Source organism: Rhipicephalus microplus, chromosome 4 (genome assembly GCF_043290135.1).
Source record: "Rhipicephalus microplus isolate Deutch F79 chromosome 4, USDA_Rmic, whole genome shotgun sequence".
Taxonomy (NCBI): Eukaryota; Metazoa; Arthropoda; class Arachnida; order Ixodida; family Ixodidae; genus Rhipicephalus; species Rhipicephalus microplus.
The window spans coordinates 91048488-91076247 of NC_134703.1; the positions used below are offsets into that span (position 1 = coordinate 91048488).

General features: G+C 43.6%; 1 protein-coding gene across 1 annotated transcript in view; it reads right to left on the reverse strand.

Moving 5' to 3' along the window:
- Nucleotides 1-707: 707 nt before the first annotated feature.
- LOC119172206 (uncharacterized) overlaps nucleotides 708-27760 on the reverse strand; it is a 333170-nt gene continuing 306117 nt past the window's right edge. The window contains exons 4-7 of the mRNA XM_075893316.1: nucleotides 8187-8246; nucleotides 3503-3526; nucleotides 2881-2980; nucleotides 708-1084 (exon numbers count right to left, since the gene is read on the reverse strand). Of these exons, the coding sequence (XP_075749431.1) occupies nucleotides 2904-2980; nucleotides 3503-3526; nucleotides 8187-8246 (161 nt within the window). The 3' untranslated portion in view covers nucleotides 708-1084; nucleotides 2881-2903. The remainder of the gene's footprint in view (nucleotides 1085-2880; nucleotides 2981-3502; nucleotides 3527-8186; nucleotides 8247-27760) is intronic.

Sequence of the window (27760 nt, forward strand, 5' to 3'; positions counted from 1 at the left end):
GGGACAACAAACACTCGCTATACACGACTAAGTTAACCTCTCAAACACTGTTTTGCGAGGGCTCTGTCGATTTTGAGACCTCCAGAAGACGAGTGCGAAGCTCTAGACAAATATTTCGTCATTACGTTCTATATCCTTTACGTAGTCATCGTGAATGAAAGTGCAGTGATGGACAACGCTAACTATAGCGGGTAGACTTTGAGTGCGTCTTTTAACGGAGGAGTGTGCAAGCTTATAGCCACGTTAAAGGTATCAGTCGAAGTTTAATGTCAACGCGGATGAGAAGACGAAGCTTACTAGTTAGTCAGAAGTGGTGAATGAGTATCCAATGTTGCTCAGTTTGAGCTTGTGAACCTTGTTACGAAAAAAAAAAGAAAAAACACGTCACCTGCTGTATGCTCGCACTTCGAAGCTACTCGCGATGACGTAGCTGCCGCGGCTAAAAAGACCATGACTGCGATAACTGCTTACAGTGCTAACGCCTCACTGTTGAACTTAGAGTATAGCTTCATAGACTATAAGTGGATTTTGACATCAATATTTAACAACGCAAAAGCAAAAAAACGACAAAAACAACTAAATACAAAACTTCGGCATCACTGAAATAGTGGCTGGCTATATGTAGTGTCATATCATCCATCACATGCATGCTCAGTGAGCCAACGGTTTCACAACGAAAGTTCTCCGAAGCACTAGTAAAGAAAAAAATGTCATTCAGGACACGCACACTGTAAACCACACGCTTGGTTACATACTGTACAAGTCTGGCGTGGAAAAGCCTCTTTGGTTCTCGCTATTTAAATAAGAAAAAAGCCCGCGTCGCTATATGTATCTCATTTCTCTCGTTCTGTCAATAAGGAACGGTGCTCCTGGGAACCTCGTTCAAGACGGGTGACAGGTGTCAGTGCAGGTGCGGCGAGCTGTACGGATCGAAGGAAAGAAGGCACGTCTTCAATATTTCGCTCGACGTCTTCTTCGGATCGAGCAGGAGGGGGCTCGCTGTTGCAGGCCATTGAAGAGTATCTTGCGCTCAAGTCGACTCAGAAAGGGCTTCACTGGATGAAAGTAAAGGTTGCACCAACATCTGTCAGAAGAAAGAAAGCAAAGGCGAGATAGAACCGTTAGGTGCGCACGTGCGGTACTCTAGACTATTACATACGTTTGATAACAAACAACCCGCCATGGTAGACTAGTCATTGTAGTGCTCTACTTCCGGAGCGAAAATCGTGGGATCGAATCCTGGCCACGGAGATCGCATTACGACGGAGGCGTAAATTATCGAGACTCGTGTACCTATATTTAGGTGCATGTTAAAGGACATCAGGTGGTCAAGATTACCGGAGCCCTCCGCTACGGAGTGCCTTATAATCGTATCGTGGTTTTGGTAAAACAGCTGCTTGGGTGGTTTTGATTCATGCTCTAGATTTATCAGCGCGAGAAGACGAAACACTTTAGAAGGAACACGCAGCGCTGTGTATGTTTCTTTTGAAGTGTTTTGCTGGTAAATCTATCTTCAACGTTTAGGAAGAATAAGAGCGCACTGAAAAGAAGGGTAATAGCGCACCTTTCCACCTTGGCTATCTTCAACGTTGTTGTTTAGGCTGTAATGCTGAAACATTTCTTACTGTAAGAGTTCACTAAATGAGGACGTGTGTATAGTACTAATAGTATACTAATGATTACGTGTCTATATCAATAGTACATTGAAATATAACGCTTATAATAATAATACTCTATAAATAATCGCATGTCTATAAATATAAAAATACAGGCAGTAAAAATAGTATACAGGGTGTTTCAAAAACTGTGTATGACCATCCTAAAAATACATTTTCTGTAGCAGCAAACACTTTTAAAGGGCTAAAGGATCGCGTACGACCGTTAGTAAAGAAATCAGGTTAGCTGTTTCTTAGTAGGGCCAGACAGTCTAGTCAGACGGGCGGGTTGGAGACCTTATACGAAGACGCCATCTCTTCTTCAAGATTCCTCCAACCCACTCTTCACAAAAAAAAAAAAAGTGGCCGCTAGTAGTTTTAGCAGAGTGATGAAGTCTAAACAAATATCACAGACAGAATATAATTATAAAGGTGGAACTGCCATTTATTTCAGAGACGCCCCAAATGAACGAGCGTCGTCATTTCAGTCAACAATCGACTTCGCTTGGTCTGTATGCTGGCTGTGCTTGGGTTTACAGCACACGTAGCTCATGAGCGTTAACAAACATAGATCCAACCCCCCTGAAGTTAGCGCTGTGAAGGGCGACGTCCTTCTGGTCGTCTGCTTGTTTCACTCAGTTGATTAGGTGACATGCTGAGATGCCCTATTAAACGCTGAAACTGACCATCGGTGTTGGCATTCTCGAGATTTGGTGCGACCTGACGATAAAAGGCGAGAGACCGGCGTCGGCGTCGACACGAGTGGTGGCGAAAAAATTCACCGTCACGAGATGACATCTCCTCATGGTGTCGTCATGACATCACCTATGTCTCCGATCCCAGAGTCAATTGCATCACGATGTCAATGCCTCAATTCTCGGAGGCAATGAAGAACCACGCTAGGTGGAGAAAGTTTGCGGAGGTGGGTGGTATCAATACCACTGACTGTGAAGAAAAGGTTCTTTTTTAGCCTTTTAGTAACCTTAGGCAAATGTTCAAGGGATGCCGTGTGTTTTTAGGCTTTCGCCTTAATTACTATTATGGCCGATACCCCGTATCTCTACCAATGGTCATGTAGTACTTTATACGCATCAAACCAGTCACATCCGAGGCACAGAACAAACTCAAGCTGTGTCCCCACAAACGACGAAGTTTAAAAACACAATGTGATAATGATTATGTACAGGTCATGAAGAACCGCCCTATAAAAGTCCATACTATTTACCTCGATAACAAGGCAACACTCGGCTAGGAGAGGCCCAGAATCAGGCTCAGCAGCACGGTCAGCAAAAGCGGTTTCAGGCAGCCCACGGAGTTTGTGATGTCTGTAGGAACCCGAAAAAAAAAAAGCAAAAAAAGTTCAATCTTTTTATTTTTACTTTCTAGGCCATTCCCTTCATCTACTCCAATAAGTTAGCTGTGGAGGATCTGCGCACACTGAAAAACAATAAATACATATCGAAAATGCTCGTTTTGCTGGATGATTCTTGTATATCAGCCCAAAGTTTTAGGCTGGTAAAACGGAAATCCTCTCATTAAGATATGTTCTGGAGGAGTGGATCGAAATATCGCAGAGCTTAAAAGACAAGTTCTTAGGAGGATATGTTCTAGAGGAGTGGATTAAGATATCGTAGAGCCTAAAAGACAAGTTGATTACTGTAGCGGCTGCGGAGAGCGGTTTTTTGTTTTGGTCCCGAAGTTATAGATATATGTTCAAGAAATCGATTAGATTAAAAGGAACCAAAGCATTATCTTTACAACTCCGCAATGAAAACGGGATGACAAATGTATAAACAATAGGCTATTTCTCCCTGTGGCATTTTCAAAAATACAAATTTCATACTTACTTTCATCTGTTTCGGCATGCGCACCTGTGTGAGAAAAAGAAGGAAGACCATGTTAAAAAAAAGAAAGCTCGTAGCAGGACAATTTTAAATAAATAAAGAAAGAAAATAATTCACAACATGATACAGACTTTTTTGCGGAGTTCTAAACAGCTTAATTGCGAAATGCAAATAATTTTGGATATAACTAAAAAAAACCTGATAAATGTGCGTTAAAGTTTACTTTCATCACGAGGCGCCGTATCAGGACAACTCATTCGCTTAATCAGTTTCATACTGTTGTACCCAAAATTGTATTATTTGTTAAAGTAAAACAAATTGACTTTACTGTGCGTATAAGCTAGCGGTATGACTTGAAAGTTGTCGATATCGGGTAATGCCTAAAGCAATGCGTCATCGCCTATAATTCCGCTCTCTCGTTTAAGGCGTGGTCTACATTTGCTAGGGGAGTTCATATTTAAGTGATGCTTTCTTTCTGAACCTCGTGTTTTTCGGGTCTTACCTACAGCTTCTTTCTCGCGCTTTAAGACACGCTTAAAAGAAAAGAAAAAAAATTGGTGTACAAGGAGGGGTGTTTCGAGTGAATGAATGCAGTGTAATATTCCCATAAAACTAGTCTTTTTCTCTTCAAAATCCCTTCCAGCTTTCGTTACCCGACTTATGGTCCATACCTAACCTCTCTTACGACACTTCCAATTGGCCATGTGACTTATCCTTATACACCCCACGGCTTAGACGGGCTTTAGCTTTGTACTTCTAATACGTTCTTAACCTGGTTTCGTTGTACACTTCGGTTACGATATCAGCCTAGCTGGGGAACACCTATTAAAAGTTGTTCCCCACCTTTTAAGATGGGAAACACCTTTTGAAGGCCTCTAAAGACCTTAGGGAGGCTTTCAGAGGCATTTAAGAGGCCTCTGAAGGCACGTTGAACAACACATAAAGGTCTAAGTTATAAGGGAAAGGAGACAGCCACCCATTTGTAGCACGAAACCACAAGGTCTAAGTTTTACCGCTCTAAGTTATGTAGGTCTAGGTTATACGGAGCCCTCAAATAAGGCACCTCTCATTGCTTGTGTATTTTCGTCACCTTACGCTAAACAAACCAACCGAAAGACCCAGCACAATACGTCTCACTGCGTGCAACTGAAAGACGGCTGAAAGAGGAAAATGTGAAGAAGGCTCGCTGTATGCAGATTCCAACAAGGTGTGTTTAAGCCATGGCACGGTTGTAGGCAACAGCTTTTGCCGAGTGTTGACAGAAGACGTCAGAAACGCGCGAATAAAGCTAACGAATGGACAAAGAATATGGCTTCTGCATGCACACATGTCCGTTTGCATTCGGCGACCGTAGCCCTGCAAAGGGACAAATGAATACACGTTGACAAGCTTGCCATTGTGCGGGACCCAGCCAGTCACTCTCAGTTCCTGTATCCACGCTCAATAGTAGAAACGCTATGCGCATTAGACGCAGGGAGTACTAATGACTGACGCACACACGCTTTATTGCGGACAAGCCAGGTGAAAATCTATTCTGCTTGACGCAACCAGGTGGCACCTGTAACAACGTAGTTGACATTTACATTTCGAACGCAACTCTTTGGCGAGTGTGTATACACCGGAAAATCATTCGAAGGTTCTACAGACGGAATCTACAAAACAACTGCAGCCTAGAGAAGCGTCTTCTGCCTAATATACGCGCATAGCTTAGTGCGCCAAAAAAATCCGAGTTTGAAATGGAGCGGCACCTCTGTAGATCTCATCAAGGAAACGGAAGTCGACAGTGCATGACATTGAGGCTGCTCATTGTGAAACTTTTTGGCTAGCTTCAAACAATAGCTAAGTAACGAAGTGACGTTGAATCGTTTGTCGATCCCATTAGTGAATCTCGGGGTGCGTAACGGCACGCGACGAAAACAGGCTGCTTGGCCCAGCGCTCGAATCAGCGCTGCTTTGCCTGAAGACGGGAAAATACTGTACGGTGTGCTAAAAATAACAGGAAGTGAATGTTTCGGTACGTCTTGTAGGGGAGTATGTAGAGAGGGCTGTTGGCGGAACCCGCTTTCAGCTTTCACGTCGGAACGCTTTTTGTCCATGTTAAGCACACCATTCGGTTTCGAGCTATACGACCGTGAAATCGCTACATATAAGACAAAAGAATAACAGCCCGAGAGCACAGATAAACAAAATGTGATACAAGCTCGTCCTTCTGTGCTGTTTCTTTGTGAACGCACGCACTGAATCTATATGTACTAGCCCGTTTACGGTCTCTTGAAGACGAAAGAGCGAATGTTGGGACGATGGTTGTGTATTAGAGCCCCTGAAGTGGGAATAGCTGGTTAGAAGCACGCCACATTTGTAAAACAAGCCCATTCTTTAATGACAACGAACGCCAGTGAGCAAGCACTGGTTCGTTCGCGAGGTGCCAGCATTAACGCGGAAGTTTTAGGCAGAAAGGGATGAGCGTATGTTGCACAACAGGAAACAATAGATGCTCCGAATGATCGTATCTGTCACCGCGTTGTCGCGCGGAGCATTTCGAGTTCCAGCAAACTTGCACAAGTCGTCTGTCTCTTTGTCTATATATTTAGTAAATATATATATCTCTATATATATCTAGTATATATCACTATACTGACTCGCAAACTTGTTTCTTCGCTGTTGTGATTTTTTTTTCCTTTTCCTCGAGCTTCGATATTCGCAAATGCACCCCCCTCCCATTCTCTCTCTCTCTGAACTTCTCGCTCCCTGGCCCAGTCAGCGTCTGTGCTTCGGGAAACCTGCTTGCGCGGCTGCACGTCAACCGGGCCAAAGTCATGGCCTGCACGTCGTCTTGCCTCTCTTCCACTGAGAGAAGCATGTCTGTGTGTGTGTGCTTACGCGATGCGTGCTGAACTGGCGCCTTTGATATTTTCTGCTGATCTGGCTGGCCAACCCGATTTACCGGAATCCGATTGACGCCTTCTCTCTTGATGTAACCGGATTCCGCCTCTTCCCCGTCGGAATTGTCTTTATCTTATCCCGTTATACTATCTCTATCTCCCTATTTCCCCATCTTTTTTTCTTCTTTCTCTATTCTTTTCTTGGTTTCCGTCATCATCTTTCTTCCTGCCGTAGCTGCCCCCCGTTTTCCCTCTAATTCATTTTTCCTGGCAACACGCAGACGCCCACGCTCTTAGCGCCGACTTTCCCGCCCGTGAGTCTGGAACACTCGACTTGTACCATGTGCTCTCTCCGCCCGTCGAAGCCACGGTCTTTATTAATGCTGCAACGTCGTCGCTCGGCGAATCTATTTCGCCGGCCTTGCCTCCGACCTGCCAACTTCCTTCGATCTATTTCCGAGTGTCTTTCTCTCTTTTTTTACCAAGACCTCAAAGCACGCCGCACTGAGTTAACAGTTCCTTCTAACAGATTAAAAACTTCCGCGGAGTTCGCTGCTGCCAAACAGGTTGTACTGGACAGTTTTCACATGGCTGCGCTCATGGAACTGGAAATCGTTAAGGAAGTCAAATGTTCCTAAAATTTAAAGCGAACTTGTGCATGGTGAAATGATCTAGCTCTCTTAAATGCTAGTCCATTAAACAGAATGAAACCGCGGTTACGGAGTTTTGGTGGCAGAAAGTGCGAAAATGCTTGTGAATATACTATACTAAGGTTTAGGTGCTCTTAAATAAACTAACTGAGAGGGTACATTCTATTACGTCGTGCCTCACAATGACGATCCGATTTCATTTGAAAGATAACTTCCAAGAATCTAGGAAAATGGTGTATACTGCGCGCAGTTTAAATCACACCTGTCAAGAGCAGTCGAGTGGCTGCTGGCACCATCCACAGCTGCTTCCTTGTGTTATCTACAAGCTTTCGTTCATACCTGAATTATTGCACATAGGTATGTGATATGGTTATATTTAGTATTATTAAAACATCGTTCTTACATTTTTCTGCAAACACAAAAAGCTGGCTGGAGGGGGGGGGGGGGCATTTAAGACAAGTGTGATGTGATACCGAATGTGGTACGGCTGCCATTATAGAAGCTTTATGCTCTCTTGTTTCTGGGTGTGAATGAAGCATACTGCTTACTTATAATAATTAGATACATCTCTAGAGCTAACATTTTTCAATTATTTTTAACCATTTCTGACAATCTTTGGTTGGTGTGAAGGCGTTTGAATATTCTAGCGGTGCCAAGAACGTTAAAACGAAAAAAAAAGACCTTTTTTAGAGGGTACAAGAAGGTCCAGGGATGCCTAACAACCCCCCTTTCTCCCTAAAACCCCATGCCCCACATTTCTGTCGCTGATGCTGTTGCTTCGCGAGACAAGCTTTTGTCGAACTTTTATCAACATAAATATGGATACTTGTGCTTGTGGGGATCAGCAGTGGACAACCAAGGAAAGACTCTAGAATAACTAATTGTTGGCCAAGTTGTTTTTAAGCATTCCTTTGTTAGTTGCTTCTACAGCGCACAGTAGCCATTTCAGTCGTAGAAAACTTCATTGACTGCTCGCTTCAATGAAGATAAGCACCCTGATATGAAGGGTGGTTTAAAGCTGAAGAGGTCTTTGTTATAGCATTGATTGTCATCGAACAATAGTCTAACGCATGGCGAAGTTAGAAAAGCCAGAGCACCAATTTTAGTACGTTAAACACGAAAAGCAAGCAGGGAGCATGCGACCAGCGGGCTTACCGTGCAAGTCTCTGTTCATGGATCGGGCACTATGGCTTCCAGCAGCCCGGATCGGACGCCCTATAGGAAGGATAGGCATGGAAGGACATGCAGGTAACTCTGTTAGATGCGGAAGCTGTAAGCATTGGTTAAAAAAAAGGCAGGTATACGGCAAGGACACGGGTAAGTGACACAAAGCTGACTGTTAAAGTCGTTATGCCTGTATTACGTGGCAATTGAAAGATAGCCATATTCTCCTGGGTGACCATCGCACGCCCGTCAGTTTTCACAAACAGGACACACTTCGAAATGCGAAAAGGAACGCTTGCAGCTAGCTTTTCATATAATGTGAAAGCAGACTTGATTGCCCAGTTGATGACGACAAGGAGATGGCTACTTCAAATTTGCAACATCACCAACTATAATAAATAAAAGGTTTGAAGGTTCGCTTCCATCCTCTCGTGGCACCTCACACGTGCAAGGTTCACGATGAGAGCGAAGGCAGCAAGTTTGAAATATGCTGTAAACGTATCAAGTTGGTTAAGCGAATTTTGCTATGAACATTGAAAATGGGTATTTCAAGCTATATAATACGTAGGCCTTAAAGAGGAACTGTTCTGCATGTGAATGATTGCTCTAATGTATAAATTACATGTGTGTTGTGACAGCGAAGCAGTTGTACAGGCGCAGGTATTTTTTGAACACCAGTGTATAACCCCCCTCCCCCCCCCCCCACGCTTTTTTATTTCTATGTCCATTTTTTTAAAACGGAACACGCTCTAACATGTGCGAAAGACGACAATAACAAGAACAGACACTCCCCGTGCCCACCCCTACAAAAAAAGAAAACTGATATATCGACGCCGATGAGAGCTGCACCAGACGAGTTGACTGCGGCATTGAACGCCCCTTCCGCCACTATCGAAGACGTTACGGAACACCAGAACGCGTCGGCCTTTTCGCCCTCTTTGGGGCTATCAGGAGGAAGCAGCTTGAGTGGCAGCCGCCAGATGGGAATGCGGAAGGAGAAAGAGTTCCAAGCCATTCCATACGGCACCACTGAACACCACCGCGTGGCAGCTAAAGACCACGGGCAAGAGTCAGCAGGAGGAGCATCCCGAAAGGCGCATCCATCGAGTGCGAGTGAACGTACACTAGTCTGCTTAAACTTGTCGGCGCTTTCTTTCAACGGCACCGCAAAAAAATAATTGCATGGCATCTCATCTCTCTCTCTCTCTCTTTCACTTTCCTCGTGGCATGGCTGAAGAATAGAGGGAGGGTAGAAAAGGCGCTACAACAACACAGACAATGCGTCGTCGGTTGGGTCGTTTCACGCCTCTAGCGAGAAATGAGCGCTTCACACCCCCGAGCCGAGCTTCACGCGGCATACACTCTACGCTATATAGGCTGCGCTGGCGGTGCTGTGTGCGTTGTAGGCGCGGGGCAAGGCGCGATAAGCGAGAGTGAGCCACACGCCCATCGCGCACACAATGGGACCCGACTTTTTGAAGCGCTCGTCCGGGCACCGCAGGGGGGCCAAGAGATGAGCACGTCGACGATGCGATGACGTGAAAATTGACGTCTTTTCCCCCCGTGCTGTGGTGGTGGGCGAGATGCCGATCTGTTTTTTTGCGGCTCGCTCGGCAAGCCAGGCCCAAAGACGCCCGTAGGGTGTGATGCGGGAAAGGGATCATTGAGAAGTTGATGGGGAAGAATTGTATCTCGCCTGTGTTTGTTTTTCATTTCGTTCGGTCTGGCCCGGTATATGGAACACCTCCACGCCTGTTCGCCGTTTGGCGTGTCACGTTCGCTATTTATTTATTTCTTCTGCGGGGAAGGGGCGCTTTCTTCTGTGGCCTTTAGCGATAAGGAGCGTCCTCTCTTATTGTTTTGTTCGATTCTTCCATCATCACCTCGACCTTTGCTCGCGGGCTTCTGCCTTCCATAGCACCAACGAGAGTGTGATTATGGCAAAAAAAAAAAAAAAAAAAACGAGAATAACCGGCAGTGTGCCTCCGTGTCTTCCGACAGCTCCGAGAGGTGGTGCCCTTTCAAAAAAGCCGCCGCACGCCGGATCAGGGCGGTTCTCCGCTAGATGGCGATGAAGGACCACGATAAGTTTGGCGTGAAAACTGGCAGGCAGACAGGCGGCGGTCCTTCTGAGGACGCGCAAAGAGAACTGTCTGCGAAAGGAAGGTTGGTTTTTGATCGTATCGAATGGGGAGGGTGAAAACAATGTCACCAACATTTGAATGAAATACGAAACAGTCATTAAGGGTGCGAAATAGCGTCGAGAGACGATCTTCAACTATTTCTTTGAGTCGTAACGAAGGAACGTTTAGAAATGAACAAGTGAAAACACATCCGCGGTGTTTTATGTTTAGTTTTTTCGTAGAATTCGATGTTTATATTACGTATCTATTGATTGATTGATTGATATGTGGGGTTTAACGTCCCAAAACCACTATATGATTATGAGAGACGCCGTAGTGGAGGGCTCCGGAAATTTAGACCACCTGGGGTTCTTTAACGTGCTATTACGTATCTAACAAATGCTAAGGTAATTTGGAATTTTTTGTAACTATGGGTCAAATAACTCTAATATATATATATATATATATATATATATATATATATATATATATATATATATATATGGTATGGGATATGGCACAACGGGAGCGTTGTCAACAAGGATAAATATATATATATAAATATATATATATATATATATATATATATATATATATATATGCATTGTCCTTGTGAGCTAGTAATTTGACTGATGAATTAACGAACTCCATGTTTGACCGACCCTACCAGATAACGCTCACTCACTCACTCACTTACAAACATGCATGCTGGCACGTGTGTGCCAACCAAAGATAACCAGAAATAAAGAAACCTTGATGTATACTGGCGACTTTAATGATTACGTTTTTAAAACCGGCAGCTATATTAAGATGAGGAGAGTCATCAGTTACGACAATAATTGAAAAAATCACATTACCATCGAAGTGTGTGTGCGTAGGGGGGGAGGGGGCATGCTTTACATTTCGAGGCCTTATTTCGTTCGTTTCTTTCCTGAACGCTCCCTTAAAGGGTCCCTAAACATTCTTTGAAAGTAGAAAAAAAAGTGCTTGATTTTCTCCCGGTATTTCTCATTCTCGCGGCACCATTTGTGACCAGAGCAGTTAGTCCACGTGACGTTAGACTAAAATAAACTCTCAATTGGTCAATATACAAGAGGTATTTGCTGTGGGTTGTTTCGTACTCTGCTTACCATGCAGTCACGCGCCCGTTCTGCCATGCGTTGCATGAATATCGTACGTGGAAAATTGATTTCACTTCGTTTTCTTTGTTTGCGATTGCGCAAACAAAGATAGCAACGCGTAGTCAAAAAGCATAAAATCCTCAACACTTAGTGCTGACATTACACATGTCTTATGAAAAAAAAAATGGCCCCGTATCTGCATGGCAATCTGCAAATGTCGTCGAAAGAGGAGTCTTGCGTGTGGAGACAGTGAACAAAACTTTTATTTGATGTTCTGCGCAAGAAAATCTGTGGATGGTATTCTGGAGGCGCTGAGTTAGAGTGCCTCGAGCGTGCAGCGGAGGTGAACGAGTGCACCAACTCACGTCACACGTGAGACATGAGCGCCGTCTGGCAGTTTTCTTGAAAAACGAAGCGCACGGCTCTGAGACGGGCGTGCGCGCCTGTCTCAGAGGTGATAAGGTGTAAAACGCAAGGCGGCGGGTAGGTGCCACCACCGTGTCGTCTTATTAAACCATTGGAAACACTCGCCTTTTCGTGCAAGCGTTGTATGGTCAGCGCAGCGTGATAAACGCTACGGTCCTTAGAATTACTTATGCATTCCTTTTCTAGTAAAAGACGCCCATACAAAATATATACGCGTTGTTATGGTGCCTCAGATATGCGCAATTAATTTTTAATTGATACTTGCACAAGTATGAACGCTGAATCTTGAGCAACATTGGTGGTTGCTGCGGATAAGTTTGGATTTTTGGGGTATCGGCTGGTGGCGTTTGCAGTACCCGGTACCGTTATCGTGGACAAACCGACAAATGTAGACAGACAGACGAACAGACAGATATACCAAAGTTTTTGCGTCGAACGCCCACAAGAAAGACTATCGTCTTTAAAATAATAATAACTGGTAATGCCGCGATAGCGTTTGTAAGAAGACTACTGAAGGCGAGGAAAACTATGCTGCCTCGTCTTTGAACTCGGGGACGTTTAGGGGCCCTTTTATGTGCGATTCTCAGAGCAGTGGCGGTTACTATCTCTAAATCTACTAACGTCTGGCATCCATCGTGAACAAGAACCCCTTATATATTTCAGCCATTGTGGCCTTTAAATGGGACAGGAGAAATAATAATAATGAAAAAACTATTCGCTGCTCTTGTGTGCTACAAGTAACTGAAATTACCTGATCAGTGTTATTGCGTGTAAAAAGGCTGAAAGGCCACACGACAACTAAACTGCCAATCGATTGCCATGCCAATTGGCAATGGGAATTTTATTTTTACGATATTTTTTGACATATTCTTTCGAGAACTAGACCAAGAAGTGTGTGACTGCGTTAGTGGTGCGGCTGAATGATATTGTTACCTCTATGTAGTCTTATTTATTCAAAATAGATACTCCTAATTTTAGAGTATGTACAAGACGCAAGGAGACGGGCATTTACAAGTGGCTGAATTGACTTTTCTTGTCGAAAGCATTTGCCTGTAATGCTTGATACAAATTTAAATATTGGCTTCAAGAAAGGCTAGTGAAGGGAATAAGTTGACGCGACATCTTTCTTCGTTTGCCCGGGCTTTCCTCGAGCCAAGCTGATTTCATTTTGCGTTGCTTCGACTCGGAACACAAGGGTGGAAACATAAAGAGAATTAAAACAAAAACAACAAATAGATATATAAAAAAAGAAGGGCAAGGAAGTGTACGACGAAGATGACACGAGACCCATAACGCCCGTTAGGTGTGGCCTGCAGGTTCAAGTAGTTCCTTTTCTTTTTTCGTGAGTGACAGAACGACAAGAAAGAAGGGAAAGACATTAGAGGGATAGATACAAATTTTATGGTGAATTCCGAACATACTTTAATGCTTCTCGCAAGTAAAAAAAAAAAAAGGCGCGGGACGAGCCTACAAATACACCTTGAAGGGCGGAGGCCCGCCTAGAATGGGATTTAGTTGCCTGCAGGAGCGGCGACATCGGCCTGTATAGTAATGGGAAAGAAATAGACGCATCGAAAAGGGCGGCTGCTCTTCTTCTGGCTGCCTTATTCTTTTATTCTTGGCTCCATCGAGAACGCGTGCGTTGGATTTTCATAGCGACGGAGGCCATATTCGTCGTCGCTGTAAGCGGCCCGCGGCGGCGGCCTATAATCCTTAAAGCTTTCGGCCCCACGTGAGCTGTTTTTGATGCATGTGCGTCCTGTACCCGAGAGCTGCGAGCGTGCTTACGCTGATATCGATCCATCGCCGGCAAGGAATAAGAGCAAGGGCCACAACCCCATCGCACTCTGGAATAGAAGCAAGAAGAAGGAACATATCGGAGGCGACGCTTTTGCGGATTGGGGCACTATTTGACGCTAATGGCGGGAGGCGCTGAAGTAACTAGGGCGCGCTTTACGCCCCGTATTACCGACCGGCCAATGACAGCGGGCATGCACGTCGTGCGACCGGAAGCAGTGCGTGGGCGCTCCGAAAGTGGGGTGATACTTCATATGAGGTGCGGCGATTTTCGAGGTTCGCGCGTTGTTTCAGTTTGTTTCACTTTTACACGGCCAGGTGAATTCTGTGGTGGCATACATAGCAACTGACGGCAGGTACACTCAGAAAAAAAAAAGCACATGAGATTAATGTCAGCGAGTTCCGGCTATACCCACTTGCATGACTCTTCTTAAAGAGACCCGTTAACTCCCTCTTGCATACCAAAACTCTTTGAAAATAATATGCTGATCTCCTAGGGGAGTTCACGTGTCACATTAAAGAGAGTCATACGCGTGGCAAGTAAGAACTCCTAAAAGAGAGTCAAATGACCTTTTCTGGGAAAGAGGGCTGCAGCAGCGCGTACCCTGCTTCTACGTGTCAGTTCGGGCGAAGTTGTGTGGCTTAACAAGTCATATGAGTTCACCTATTGGCAATATGCAAACATCACAATTTTGGTATTGATACTGTGCGCTGTCGGAAATGAAGAGAAAAATAGCAAAGGAGGAAGACAATGTTCCCTGATATTCGTGTGGGCATGGCTCTCCCTTGTATGCCTGGCGTTAGGTGTCTGTACGTACCTTGTAAATGTATTCTGCAACGCCTTTTTTCCAAGTAACATTTTGGTGGAGGTGCTCGGTATTGATCCCAGTGCCTACTTTCTACCTCTGTTTCTAGGTTTTGTTTTCGTGTTTAACATCGGTGTACTGTTTGGTGCCGCGATATTTTCACCTAGGTGCCGCAACCAGTTCTTGATATAATTAAAGCAAATTTTTTCAGTGGTAGTTGAGGACTTGTAATCCACATGTATAGGTATACAATAGTGCGAAAAATATTACAATTTTTAGTTCGCTTTGAACCAATCGCAATGGCATTAAATCCTGTACTGTAAAGGCTTCGGTACTCACAGTTCGCGTACATACGGTCATATTGCAGAGGTCAGACATTGTTCATTTCGCCGTGGCACGCGAAGTGACCGCATTTAATTCTTCATCAATATGTGTTTGCAAATAGTATTATCATTATGGTTATTAGTCTGACACTCTACTATCAAACTGTCAACACACAAATTATCTTTCTTTTTCTACTTGCGAGGAAGGGGGAATGTCGTTTAATTTCAAACAACTTTTACGCAGCCTGAACATTTTTTTTTGTTTCGTTCTCCCATAATTGCTCAATTTTCTACCCTCATGGCAGGATAACAAATCAGACAGACATCTGGGTATTTTTTTTCCTTTCCTGCTTCTCTCCAACGGCTCCGTGGTTGCGGCGCCCTGCTATACTGAAAACGAAGTTGTCGGTTGAAGTACTGAGCCACGTTTCATTAGCGAAAAATCCAAGAACACGCGTTTAGACTATGCTATCAAATCATGGTGGGATGTTAACTGCGATTTTAAAAGCGAGAGACATAGAGCAGAAAAAAATATAGAGAGGACAACAGAAACTTATTAGAGCAGCCCTCCGATTGGCCACTCCCTAGCAATTCGGAAGAAAGATTAGGATAGGAATAATGATGTGAGAACAAAACAGCTAAAATGCACAGAATACGAGTAAAGCATAGCATCTAATCAATATTGAAGTGCTTGGTACCCTCCTGCAATCCTTAATAAGCGCATCAGTACACAACGAATAACTCCCACTTGCTCCGTCTATTTCTTTTGCTCAGTGTACTCAACCCAACGTGACTCAGTCTCCGTCAGCCTATGTGCATTTCATTTATTTATTGCTCTAATTAAACATGTGGCTATAGTTAAACAGGACTTGCGAAAAAAAAAAGAATCTATCGCAGTTGCTTTGTGTCTTGAGATGTCGTTATCGCAATACTGCCCATAATGCCCATGACGCCATTGGACGAATAATCTTCTGAACAATAGGCAGTGAGTGAATTGAGCATGCAGTGGAGTAGCTAGGAGGCGGGGGGGGGGGGGGGGGTCGCGTGTGGATTCAAGGCCCGGATCAACTCCCTCCTATTCATTCGCATGTGTTCATTGCAAGTGTTCATTCATTTGCATGCGTTCATCAACTTATTTGCATGTGTGGAATTCATTTGCATTTGCATCCATTTTTATGTGTATATATAGGTACACATACCAAGGAACATACATAACTCATTGTTGACCCCCTCCCCTAAACCTCACCAAAAACAAATAGAGAAAATGTCCTGGCTGTACGTTACTTCAGGTTTGTTATAGCGCCAATTGAAGTGGAAAGCAAGACGTCCGATCTCGTTAAAGGTGAGAGAAGTGGGGGAGGAGTTGATCAAACGTAGTTAACCACAGACTTTGCTCTGCCGAGAGGCGTGGACGTGACGTCCTTGCTCAATCGTATAGCCGGCTTCTCGCGTGCAAGACAGATCACGCGGGCTCTTACTTTTCACTTTACAAACAAAAGTGGGCACGCGTGGTGGTAGCTGCACGTTTTTAATGATCGCACCACCACGTATTATCTCCAGTCCTTTCTTAACGAGCGGCAGTAAATAAACTGGTTCCAGGGAGTACATCGCAATAAAGCCCTGCCTCTATGCCCGCCTCTCTTTTCGTGCTGTAAGACCGGGGCGAAATATAAAGGGGTGAAAGAATTACGAGGCCTGCAAACGCAAGTCTCCAACTCAGGACCATTTAAACTTTCTCCAGACGGGACTCGGGCTTGATGTATTCAGAAGTGGACTAAATGGAAGTCAGTATGAAGGACATGTGTGTACTTTAAAATAAAAATATTGCGCACCCCGTACACAGTATTTAGGTCGACTCTCTAACATTTATTCTCATTGTCCTGTTCAAGAAACATATTTTACCTTCGAAAAAACCAACCTCATAACTGTGAAAGTAATATTTCAAGCCCTGTCGAGACTGCCTTTTGTATACGCAAGGAACTTATCAGCGCAGAGATGTTACATAATGACTGTGCGTTTTCACTTACACCACTCTGTTATTCCAAGTTATGTAGGATCAGAACTTGTTAGGGAAACTGTGTGACAACAGGATAGGATATGGACAAGATAAACGACAGCGCTGTTTAGCTAATGTGTATGAGCTAATCAGCGCAACATCGCGTGCTTTCGCGGATCATAACTTTCGCTCATTGAGGTCGACTTTACTGTGTTTGCGAGAATTTCACCAAGCTTGCCGGCGTTATTACATGCCGTCTGGCACCCATGATTCCCAAAGCGTTTTCTCAAGCCAATCATCAAGAATTTTATAAGATATTTATCATTCTCAGCCTACATTAGTTCCACTGTAAGACGAAGGCCTCTCCCAGCGATTTTCAGCTTACCTGATCGTAAACGAGCTGATATCATTCTATCCCCGCATTCCCTTCATCATCACTTCCTCGGCGGCGTTTCCCATCTGATCGTGAGCATTGCGTTTCTCCAACTGATTATCGGTTATCGGTCCTACCTATGATGTGGCCGGCTCGGACCAATTTCTTTCGTAGTAGGTTGATGCAGCGCATACGGCACGAAGACAACGAATTTGAAACACAGGACAGGTGTTGACTCGCAAATAAACTCTATTGAAAAAAAAAACGGGCCTATATACAGCGGTTATAACATGTATAAGTAAATTGTTAAGCAAGGAAACACAGAAATACAAACCGGTGTCGTTTTTTGATAGTGCTGCATAAGTGAATCAATTCTGCTTCACTTAGCGAGATTGATGGCAGACGCACAAAGCTGACTTTTTAGTCATGGTGTATACATCACGTATACATATTATAGATATTGTTACACCAGTTGTCCTTTCTCGCGGTATGAAGATAGCTCTCTTCGATGAAGCCTCATGCAGCTCGATAGCGCCACCAGTTACGGACCTCACCAACTCTTCCTCTCCTTCTCTTCTCTGCCTTTCACATGTTCCTTACAATATGTTTGTATTTCCCAATAAAATTTAGTTGCAAGTCAGCACCTGCTCCGTGTTGCTTATTCTTCTTCCTCGTCCCGTAAGAGCCGCATCTACCAAAAATGAACACAGACCAACATGCTCAAGATTTCATTATTACGCGATATCTTTCGCATGATTTCAACTAGAATATCCGCTGCTGTCTGTCGCTGCTCACGGCCGCTCTGCCACACTGCGACCTTTATCGACCAGATTGAAGCTATCTGCATACCCCGTGACTTTCTAGCGTTGCTGGTAAAGTAAACATTTAGCTTGAGATACCGAGAGCCCTGACGAAACGACAACAAAGAGATAGAGACTGTATTCGTGTTTACGTTGTAGCATTGTTTGATGTTTGTGACCTTGTTTACGTTCACTGTCGGATGCCGATTAAAGCACTGTTCTCTTGGAGAGAAATCGTCCACTGTGGTGTATAGCATGTTGTTATGGTGCTGACCCGAAAGTCAAGGGCTTGATTCCGGCCCCGGCGGTCACGTTTCGGCGGAGGCTAAGCGCCAGTGGCCCGTGTACTGTCCGATGCCAGAGAACGTTAAAGAACACCAGATGGTCAGGGAGCTCTCCACATTGGCACCTCTGATAATCATATCGTGGTTCTGGAACGTGAAATCCCAGATAGTATTACTATTGTTACTATTGGAAAGAAATTGGGTGACCATCGACCTATGGTGGCATGCTGTTTTGAACGTAGCGCCTTATATGCGTATAATTTCAGGTGTTTTAGAATTTTGACGATGTTGCAGTTTATTGCCCGTCGTATAATGAGGGGACCTTTTGACGGATTTGTCGCTTCGCAATGAAAAGCTACCTTATCTTCAAACCCCACTCCAAAAGCGTAAAAAAGAATTGTCGTGTCATCAGTGCTGTAATTTCTGATGTGTTGCCGACTAGTCCACGGTCGCACCAGTAATAAAAACCGTGGCTTATTGTGAAAAATCTCGCACACTCATTCACATATACTCACTGAATTTCTTCCATTTCTTTATTCTCTCCTGATCTGATCTCTCTCTTTCGGTCGTGCCGACCGCATTACAATGGAGTCGAAATGCTATAGGTCAATGCTCTGTGCAATGTCGATGCACGCAAAAGAACCACACATGGTCAAACGTATTCAGAATCTTCCACCATGGTGCACATAATAATTATGTATTGGCTCTGGCACGTCAAATACCAGCTGTTATCGTTATTCTCTCCCCTATGCTGCACAGCATGACAGCCTATTGAGCTTTAAGCGAGTATTTAACTACGAAGGTATAACGCGTTGATGGAGTACGTTTAGACGAACGTCTGGTCACCTACGAGCTGTTGGGAGCTTCGCGGTGAGTATTTGTGATCGTTAAATGACACTCGAAGTACGCTCCAAAGTGTGTCACTCTGAGTATGCCCCTACGTGTGCGTACTTATATAGCAATCACGTGCCTCAACCAGAGGCACCTGTGCTATAAAAAGAGTTAAAATCGCTGGCTATTTTTCTAGAGAGATAGGACGGAGCATGTGATTCGTTCACGGAAAAGCTTTCGTACCTGTGTATGCTCACGCACTCTCTCCACCTGTATCTTTGCTACGAACGACATCTTTCTAGCCCGATCCCGTTCGAAAGTGTAGCGCTGTTAATTCCTCGAGGTCAATGCCTCTACAAAGCATCAAAGTCGATTTCGTGGACTGGCGAAATTTTACTACATGTGCCCACTACTAGTTATCCCTGTCTGTGAATGCATCAAGCGAATAACTGTAATTAGTGACTCCTCTTAACGTGGTGTAATCTGCAAATCGACGAAGAATCTCATTTTAATTGTTAGAAATTGAAGACTTACTCCGGCTTGAAATACAGCGAGGAAGAACACTGGGTGGACGGTGTGCTCTCATTAAAGTATTATTTCAGCTGTGTCGATACGCAGCGCCTTTGCCGATACGTATTATGTGAACAGAACGTACGAATTATCTTCCTGCTCAAAGCTAGGGGCGTAGCCAAAAGGCTGCACACAGGCCTTGTGCCTCCCCTTCTCCCCCCCCCCCCCCCCTGAATTTTTTTCACCATAGCATGCATAGCGTCAAATGATCATTTGCCTGCCCGGTCCCCGTTCAGATGAAGAAGCTACCACCCCTTTTCCCCTAGAAAAAAAATTCTGGAAAAAGATGGTCCTGCATCGTTCTGCTCAAAACACAAGGTGGCTAGGCGGTGCACAGTCATATAATGAAACTGGTAATCGTTTACTGAATGGATGCTATCATCTCTAAGTCAAAGTATGCTGTGAATGGTCATAACTGTAGTGACTGTTCTTGACAAAGCATGGTTTCACTCTGCAGGTTATTGTGCAGTTAAAGAGCGCCATAAAAAAGTGAGAATCGGTTTAGAGCACAAAAAGAAAAGCTAGCGGCGACTTTATTTTTGACTAAGGTACCAGATAGAGTCATTCACACCTCGGAGCTTATGTTCTGTGGCATGTTCTTTAAGTTTGTGTTCCTTTGCGCTACTGAAGCTGATCCAGGAGGCCACGTAAAAATAAGTTCGTGGTTGAGATATGCTCCACCAGGGGGCGTAATAATGCCAGCTACAATAGTGTGCCTTGATGTGTCCGCACCTCGACTTGCAGGGTGGAGACATCTTTTGAAAGTCTCCGCGCCGCTTGGTAGCCACATTAGTTCAAAAGTGCTGAGCGGTGCACAGAGGCTAGTGCGGGAACGGTGCTGTAAACACGTTGTTCTTAGCGTATTAAGATCCGTTATTTGGCTGCTGTTGTGTGCCACTGCGTACCAGTTCACACGCGCAGGGCCGGCGATGATCGCTCCTCTCGTAAAAGCGAGCGAATATAAGGAAGTGTAAAACACAAGTGAAACGCGAGCGCTGGCATTCTACCAACAGCACAAAGATACCCGAGGCTAGTTGTTGACTTGTCCAGCGCGTGACCGCGCATTTTTTATCACTACCAGTCAGCATGTTGTTAAAAAGTCCTTGCTTTTCTCGCTCTAGTTGCATCGCATAATCGCCGCGTGAAGCTGCTTTTACAAAGACGATGTTACGTTTTGCGTTAAGCCGTGCATAGTGAATCGACCTTGCCAATAAGTTAGATAAGCTTGGTTGAGACAAGTAATCTTAGTTCATGATAAATAAGCATAGTCAAAACAATCAATAGTAATCGATACAAATTCGTACTGTCTGATACTGATTGATACCAAGTAAACGGCCGGAATAAACCAGGGCGTGCTTACAGAAAGTCTAGTAGACACAGTACATCACAGCTTGATTGAGTTTGGATAAGCCCATTTAACGCTATTCGATACCAATCTATACTGATAGATACCTATCAAGTGAGATCAGGCAAGAATAGTAAAGAATATGTCATATGACGCTAATCCAGTCCAAGATAAGATGGCGTAGCAATGATGCAGGTTACACCCGACTAGGCCATGTTCTTTCGGATTAGGCGTGACTAAATAATGTCGGTTCAAGCTAATCCTGAACAAGCCAATTTTGAGTGAATTGACAATGTCTAGCCGTTTGGGTGACTGTGTATGGTGATATTAAGCCAATATGATTTAATTTGATCAATCTTTGTTAATGTAATCTGAATATTGAACCATTCTAGTTTGAGTAAGTTGAGACTGCCTAGCCACTCGGATAACAGAGTACGGCCACAATAAGGCAATGTGATTTAAGACCTAATAAGCTTATCTACATTAAGACTAAGTGAATTTTGAGTGAGTTGAGATTGCCTAGCTTGTTGGATGCCAGAGAACGGTCACGTTAATTTCGTTCAGAGTAAGCCAGAATAAGCTAATCCAAATTAAGGTAATCTTGAGCAAGTCTTTCATCTGTAAGTTGAAATTCTCTAGCCATTTGGATGACCGAGTATGGAAACAATAATATAAGAGATTCAGTTAAATAATTGAGCCCGGAATAAACCATAACAAGCTAATCTGAAGTAATGCATTTTTGAACCAGCCATTTCAGTTTATTCAGTTTATTTTGTCAGTTGAATGATAAAGTATGGCCACAAAACAGTGTGGATTAACGTGAATTAAGCTAATTCACACTGATCTAATCACAATCACGCAAATTTGGAGTGAGATTGTCTTGCGTCTTGGGTGCCTGAGCGAGGCCACGTTAAGCCAGTCCGGATTTAAGCGGAATAAGCTAATCCTAATTAAGCTAATCTTCAACAAGTATATTTGGAGCAAGTTGAGAATATTGCCTAGCTAGTTGGATGACTGAGTATGATCACAATAAGGCAACGTAGATTAAGCCATAATAAGGTAATTCACACTAAGCTAATTACGAGCAAGGTATTTTGTAGTTAGTTGAGATTGTCTAGCCTATTGAATGCCGGAACATGGTCACGTTAAGCCCTTCCGCCTTCAGCAAATTCAAATCAAGCTAAGCTAGTCCAATTTATGTGTTATTACAAGTCATTCATGTTAGCCGTACTCTTTTACGTGCCGCGTCAATATTAATAGTCAACAAGATAAAAAAAATTACAGCATATACACGAGGTGAATGATGACAAGGGGGGCGAAGTGGGACACACGGACGGATGGATAGATGCATGGATGGACGGATGCACGCACAGATGGATGCACAGAAAAACGGACGAACGGACGCACGGAAGCACGTACGGACTGCTGGACGCTTCGCTCCATTCATCATCATTCACTCCATGGATATGTTGTGAAACCGTTTTTATTGACATGCAATGCAATGCAACTGGCTACTATAAGTCGACTACTGCGACACAAGACGTATGACCCATAGCGTAAATAGCTTCACCCCTGAACAATCCGACATTAAAGTCCCATGACTTCGCCATATGTTTCCTGGCATACATGACATGCGTGACATGATCTTCATGTTAGGACCAGTCAGTTATGGTAAGTATGCCCACTTATCATTTCGTGTCAGTTTTGGTAGACACCAAATTAATAAAGTGGATTTTAGAGCTCCATGACCAGGTGATGTACGTCATGGCCTACATGACATACATGTATGACAAGGCATTCGTGTTATGATCGGCTATTTATATGGCTTATAATCTCTTATCATGCCAAGTAAATTTTGGTACTCATCATGTTAATAAAACCGCTGTTAGAGCTGCCCGATCAGGCCATCATATTATATATGCCATGACGTATATTACACGCATGATATCTTTATGGTGTTGTGATCAGTCATTTTTTTCTTCTTACACCGTTTTCATTCCCTGTCAATTGTGGTATACATAAAGCTATTAAAACAGCCGTTAGAACAGTATGACTCTGTCATGTGTGGCATGGCGCACATGACATGCATGACATGATTTCCGTGCTATAACCGGTCATTCATGTTGGTCGTACGTTCCTATTGTGCCGTGTCAGTTTTAGTACACATCAAAATAATAAAGCGGCCGTAAGAGCTCCCTGATTGGTTCATGTACGTCATGGTCTATATGAGATGCATGATAAATTTTTCGTGCTATGACCATTCACGTATATTTTACTTTACCTCTTATGATACCATGCCAATTTCGGTATACGTGAAGTTCACCAAAAGTATCTTGTAGTTCACTTTTGTATGTCATGGCTTACATTAACTGCTCGTCATTATTTTCATGGGATTCCATGCCAGTCTTACTTTTTTAAAATACCTTTACTGAATATTCGGGAAACCGGAAGTCAGTGTTGGACCGGAAGTGCTTGAAAGAGAAGCGAGAGTGTCATTCGTTGCCCAGGCCACTAAGAACGCAGTTTCTGCAGTGCTGTATAATGTCCAACAAGGGTCAGCGTTGTAAACTGAAAGGGACTTGCATGCATCATTGTGAGCACCAATGGAAGTTAAGCACGCACTAAGGCGTGCGAACTTATTTATGAGAACAGCAGCGAGTACAGAATGTCGTGTCTGTACTCCACTTCCACGCTATATTCTTTCCTCGTATCGGCTTCCTGTGCTTGCCATTACGCATTATGATATTCCGTGAATGACGGGAATCACTGCTTTAGATTTCCGTGTGGCTCCTCCCGTGTCATTTTTTTTTCTACCGGATCGAGCAGTAAATATCACGTCCGATGCGAATAGAAAAAAAAAATATAAAGAGCGCAACGTTGTGTTGGCACTTATGAACCTCAGCACTGGCATGTCATTACACGCATCGTAATGACCTCAAGCCGTACGTGTTCTAGTGGGAAGGAAATCGAAGAACATTGAAAATGCGGGCCAAGAAGAGGACAATGACTCGTGGTTCGGAATGAATTGCCTTGATTGTGAGCTAGCACATCACGAAAATGATTTTTGATATTCCATTATAGAGTAAAATGAACACTGTTTTTATCGAACGTACAAGTGGGTCTTTGAGCATACCAACTATAGCCGAACCGGCACACTTCAAAATTACATTTGAGAAGGTGTCTCGAGAAAAAAAAAAGAGAAACGATCAACACTGCAGAGAGATAGCGAGACAACGATAGCGAGGCACGTTCGACACCTGCATCGCGTTTACATCTCGGCCAGGGGAAAATGGCTGTTCCTTGTCGACATGTTTCTGGCTTCGGCTCGGCTTCCTATTACGGCGTCACGTCACGTATGCGTGTTGGCGGGCATACGCAGGGGTCACACGACACTAATGCAGTCTCGCGACACGCCACTGCTGCCCTCGTATATCTACACCGCCAAGTGTAGATATACGCGCTGCGTGCATTTGTCATCGGCTGCTGGGGCTATCGTGACGGCTGCGAAAGGCGCACGCGAGGGTGGTACGAAAACTTGCGTGAGTGCCCCCTTACACACTGTTGTTTTATATTCTCGATAGAGAGACCGAAATGTCCGCCTTCAAACCTCTTCTCTCTTCATCTCTCTACTCTCTTGTTCCTTCGTAATCAACGGAGTTCGGCGATGCCGTGTCATCTCGGCACCGACATTCACCGTTCCCGACTGTCACGTCAGCCGTGGAACGGAAGTCAAAAAGAAGTCTGTTGTAGGCAATATCCGATGTAGGAAGTGTACCCGCGACGCCTGAAAATATCGGAATTTCGGGCTCGGCGTGCTAATTAGATCCTTTCTTTTTCGCTTTGTTTTTTACGTCTACACACTTTGTTGTTTATTGGTTTTTGGAACGCACACGCTGACGGCAGCGCGCGCTTTCTTTACAAATAGACCAAATAGAAAAGGCACGCTTCAGTTTCTCTCTTTTTTATTTTTGCCAAATCATTCGCTTTTTTTATTGCTGATGTAAACCAACACAAGTGAGAGGTCTTAGGTTTCTGCCAGATATCGAGTGCCCCGAATCTATGTGCTTCTGTGTGTCATATCTTCACTCCCATGCGTCGATACGCCTTTGTATAAATGCCATTAGGTAGCAGAGTCAAACAAGTTAATGATAAGTTAGCGCGGCTTGTTCACGTCTGTTATATATTTATATGTAAGAGTTGGTCCTACCCCGAAGCATTTTAGATAAATTGCGAAATACTGGCAGTGCGAACTAACGGGAACCAAAGAGGGTGCAGACACAGACCGTGAGTTTGCGCTGCCAATATTTCAAAATGAATCTATACCAACCAGCCCGCCTCTCAACCCTTCTTCGTGTTATAGCAACTTAAAAAAAAACACAGCTGGATGGTAAAAAAAAAGAACGGGCATATCCCATGCATTGTGGGAAGCGACAAAATACAAAGCAGCGAGCAAGGAGGAAATCATGCTGTACATAACATTCATGTGATGATTTACATGTTAGGACCTGTAATTTATGTTCGTCATACAGTCACGTCACTCAATACTAAATATGGTGTATATTAAGCTAGTCAATTGGTCGCGAGCATGCCTTAAACGTGGCATACAAATCGTATTGTACGTTACATTTCATTATTTCTATGTCATCACTTCTCATTAATGTTTGTCCTACGGTCCCATCCCGCAATACTAATTATAGTGCATACCAAGCTAGCGAAACGGCCGCGAGTATGCCATAGACATGGCGTACAGGTAACATTTCACATTACATATAAAGATTTCCATAGTGTCACTTATCAACTCGACTTGCTGCGCAGTCCTGCTTTCCTTCCCTTTTTTTTATTGCAAGTAGAGTTTACAAGTATGAACCAACTTGTATGAAAAAAAATTACCACTTGTAGTTTTTGTTCGTCATAGTCTCACGTCATGCCATACCAATGTTGACGTACACATCAACCAAGTGAAACAGACATGAGCCAACTATAAGCGTGGCATATAAATTATGTTCTACATAACAAGCAAGTCATTATTTCCATATTACGACCCGTCATTCATGTTGGTCATAAATAAATGTCTCATCATACTAATTATTTAATGTATATAGTCAAGGAAATGGCGGCAGGAGCACCATAGCATGTAAAAATACCGTTCATAACAAAATAGTCACGATTTACATATGACCAGTCACTCATGTCCACCATGCAGTCATGTTATGCCATACCAATTTCGGCAAAAATCCCATTAAATATACGTTCTCGAGAGCACAAAATCGTACGTGAATAGATAGATAGATAGATAGATAGATAGATAGATAGATAGATAGATAGATAGATAGATAGAAAGATAGATAGATAGATAGATAGATAGATAGATAGATAGATAGATAGATAGATAGATAGCACTAATGAGGAATGTTTACATGTTACTTTAAAATGAGCACAACGTTGCCAGGTCGACGTAAATTATGCTGTACGCGAATTCCATGTCATGATTAATTATCACGTTTGGATGTGTTATTTACTTTCATCACCCGTTCACGTCACATAATACTGAATTTCGTATATGTGGAGTTAGCGAAACGGACGCGAGCACGTCATGAGCGTAGCATATAATTATGTTTCACATGACACGCATATCAAGATCGTGTCCAGACGTGTCATTTACCTTCGTCGTCTGTTCACGTCTGGTGATACCACATTCCGTATAGAGAAACGGCCGCGAGCACGCTATGAGCGTAGCATGTAATCACGTTTGACATGACACGCATATCAAGATTATCATGTCTAGACGTGTCATTTACCTTCATCGTCTATTCACGTAACGTGATACCTAATTTCGTATATGGGGAGCTAGCAACACGGCCGCCAGCATGCAATGGGCGTAGGATGTAATCATTTTTAACATGACACGCATATTACAATTATCATGTTTAGACAATTCATTTGCCTTCGTCATCTATTCACGTCACCTGATACCAAATTTAGCATTCGTGAAGCTAGTGAAACGGCCGCTACCACGCTATGAGCGTAGCATGTATTCAGCTTTCACATCACACGCATATAATGATTATAATGTTTAGACGTGTCATTTACCTTCGTCGTCCATTCACGTCACGTGATACTAAATTTCGTCTCTGTGGAGCCTGCGAAACGGCCACGAGTTTATCATGAGCGTAGCATGTAGTCATGTTGTTACATGACACGCATCTCATGATTATCATGTTTGCACCAGTCATGTACCTTCTTCATCCGTTCACGTCCCGTTATACCAAATTTAGTACATTTGAAGCTAGCGAAACGACCTCGAGCGCACCATGAGCGTGGCGTGTAGCCATGACAAGCCATAACTAAATCATGACATGCATGTCATGATTTCCACGTTGGGGTCTGTCACCTATGTTCACCATGCAGTCATGTCATACTATACCGGTTTTGCGAAATGTCATTTGAATGAAACCACCGCAAGAGCAGCAAAAGCATGAAATGTAAATCATGACATTCATAGCATACACCTCATGATTTTCATGTTATGACTGGTCAATGAGGCTCGTCATACCATTGTGTTATTAAATACTAATTTTGGTATCGATACCATTATCGAGACGGCCAGGACAGCTTAAAGTCTTAGGCGGTTAGATAGATAGATAGATAGATAGATAGATAGATAGATAGATAGATAGATAGATAGATAGATAGATAGATAGATAGATAGATAGATAGAAAGATAGATAGATAAATAGATAGATATATAGATAGATAGATAGATAGATATA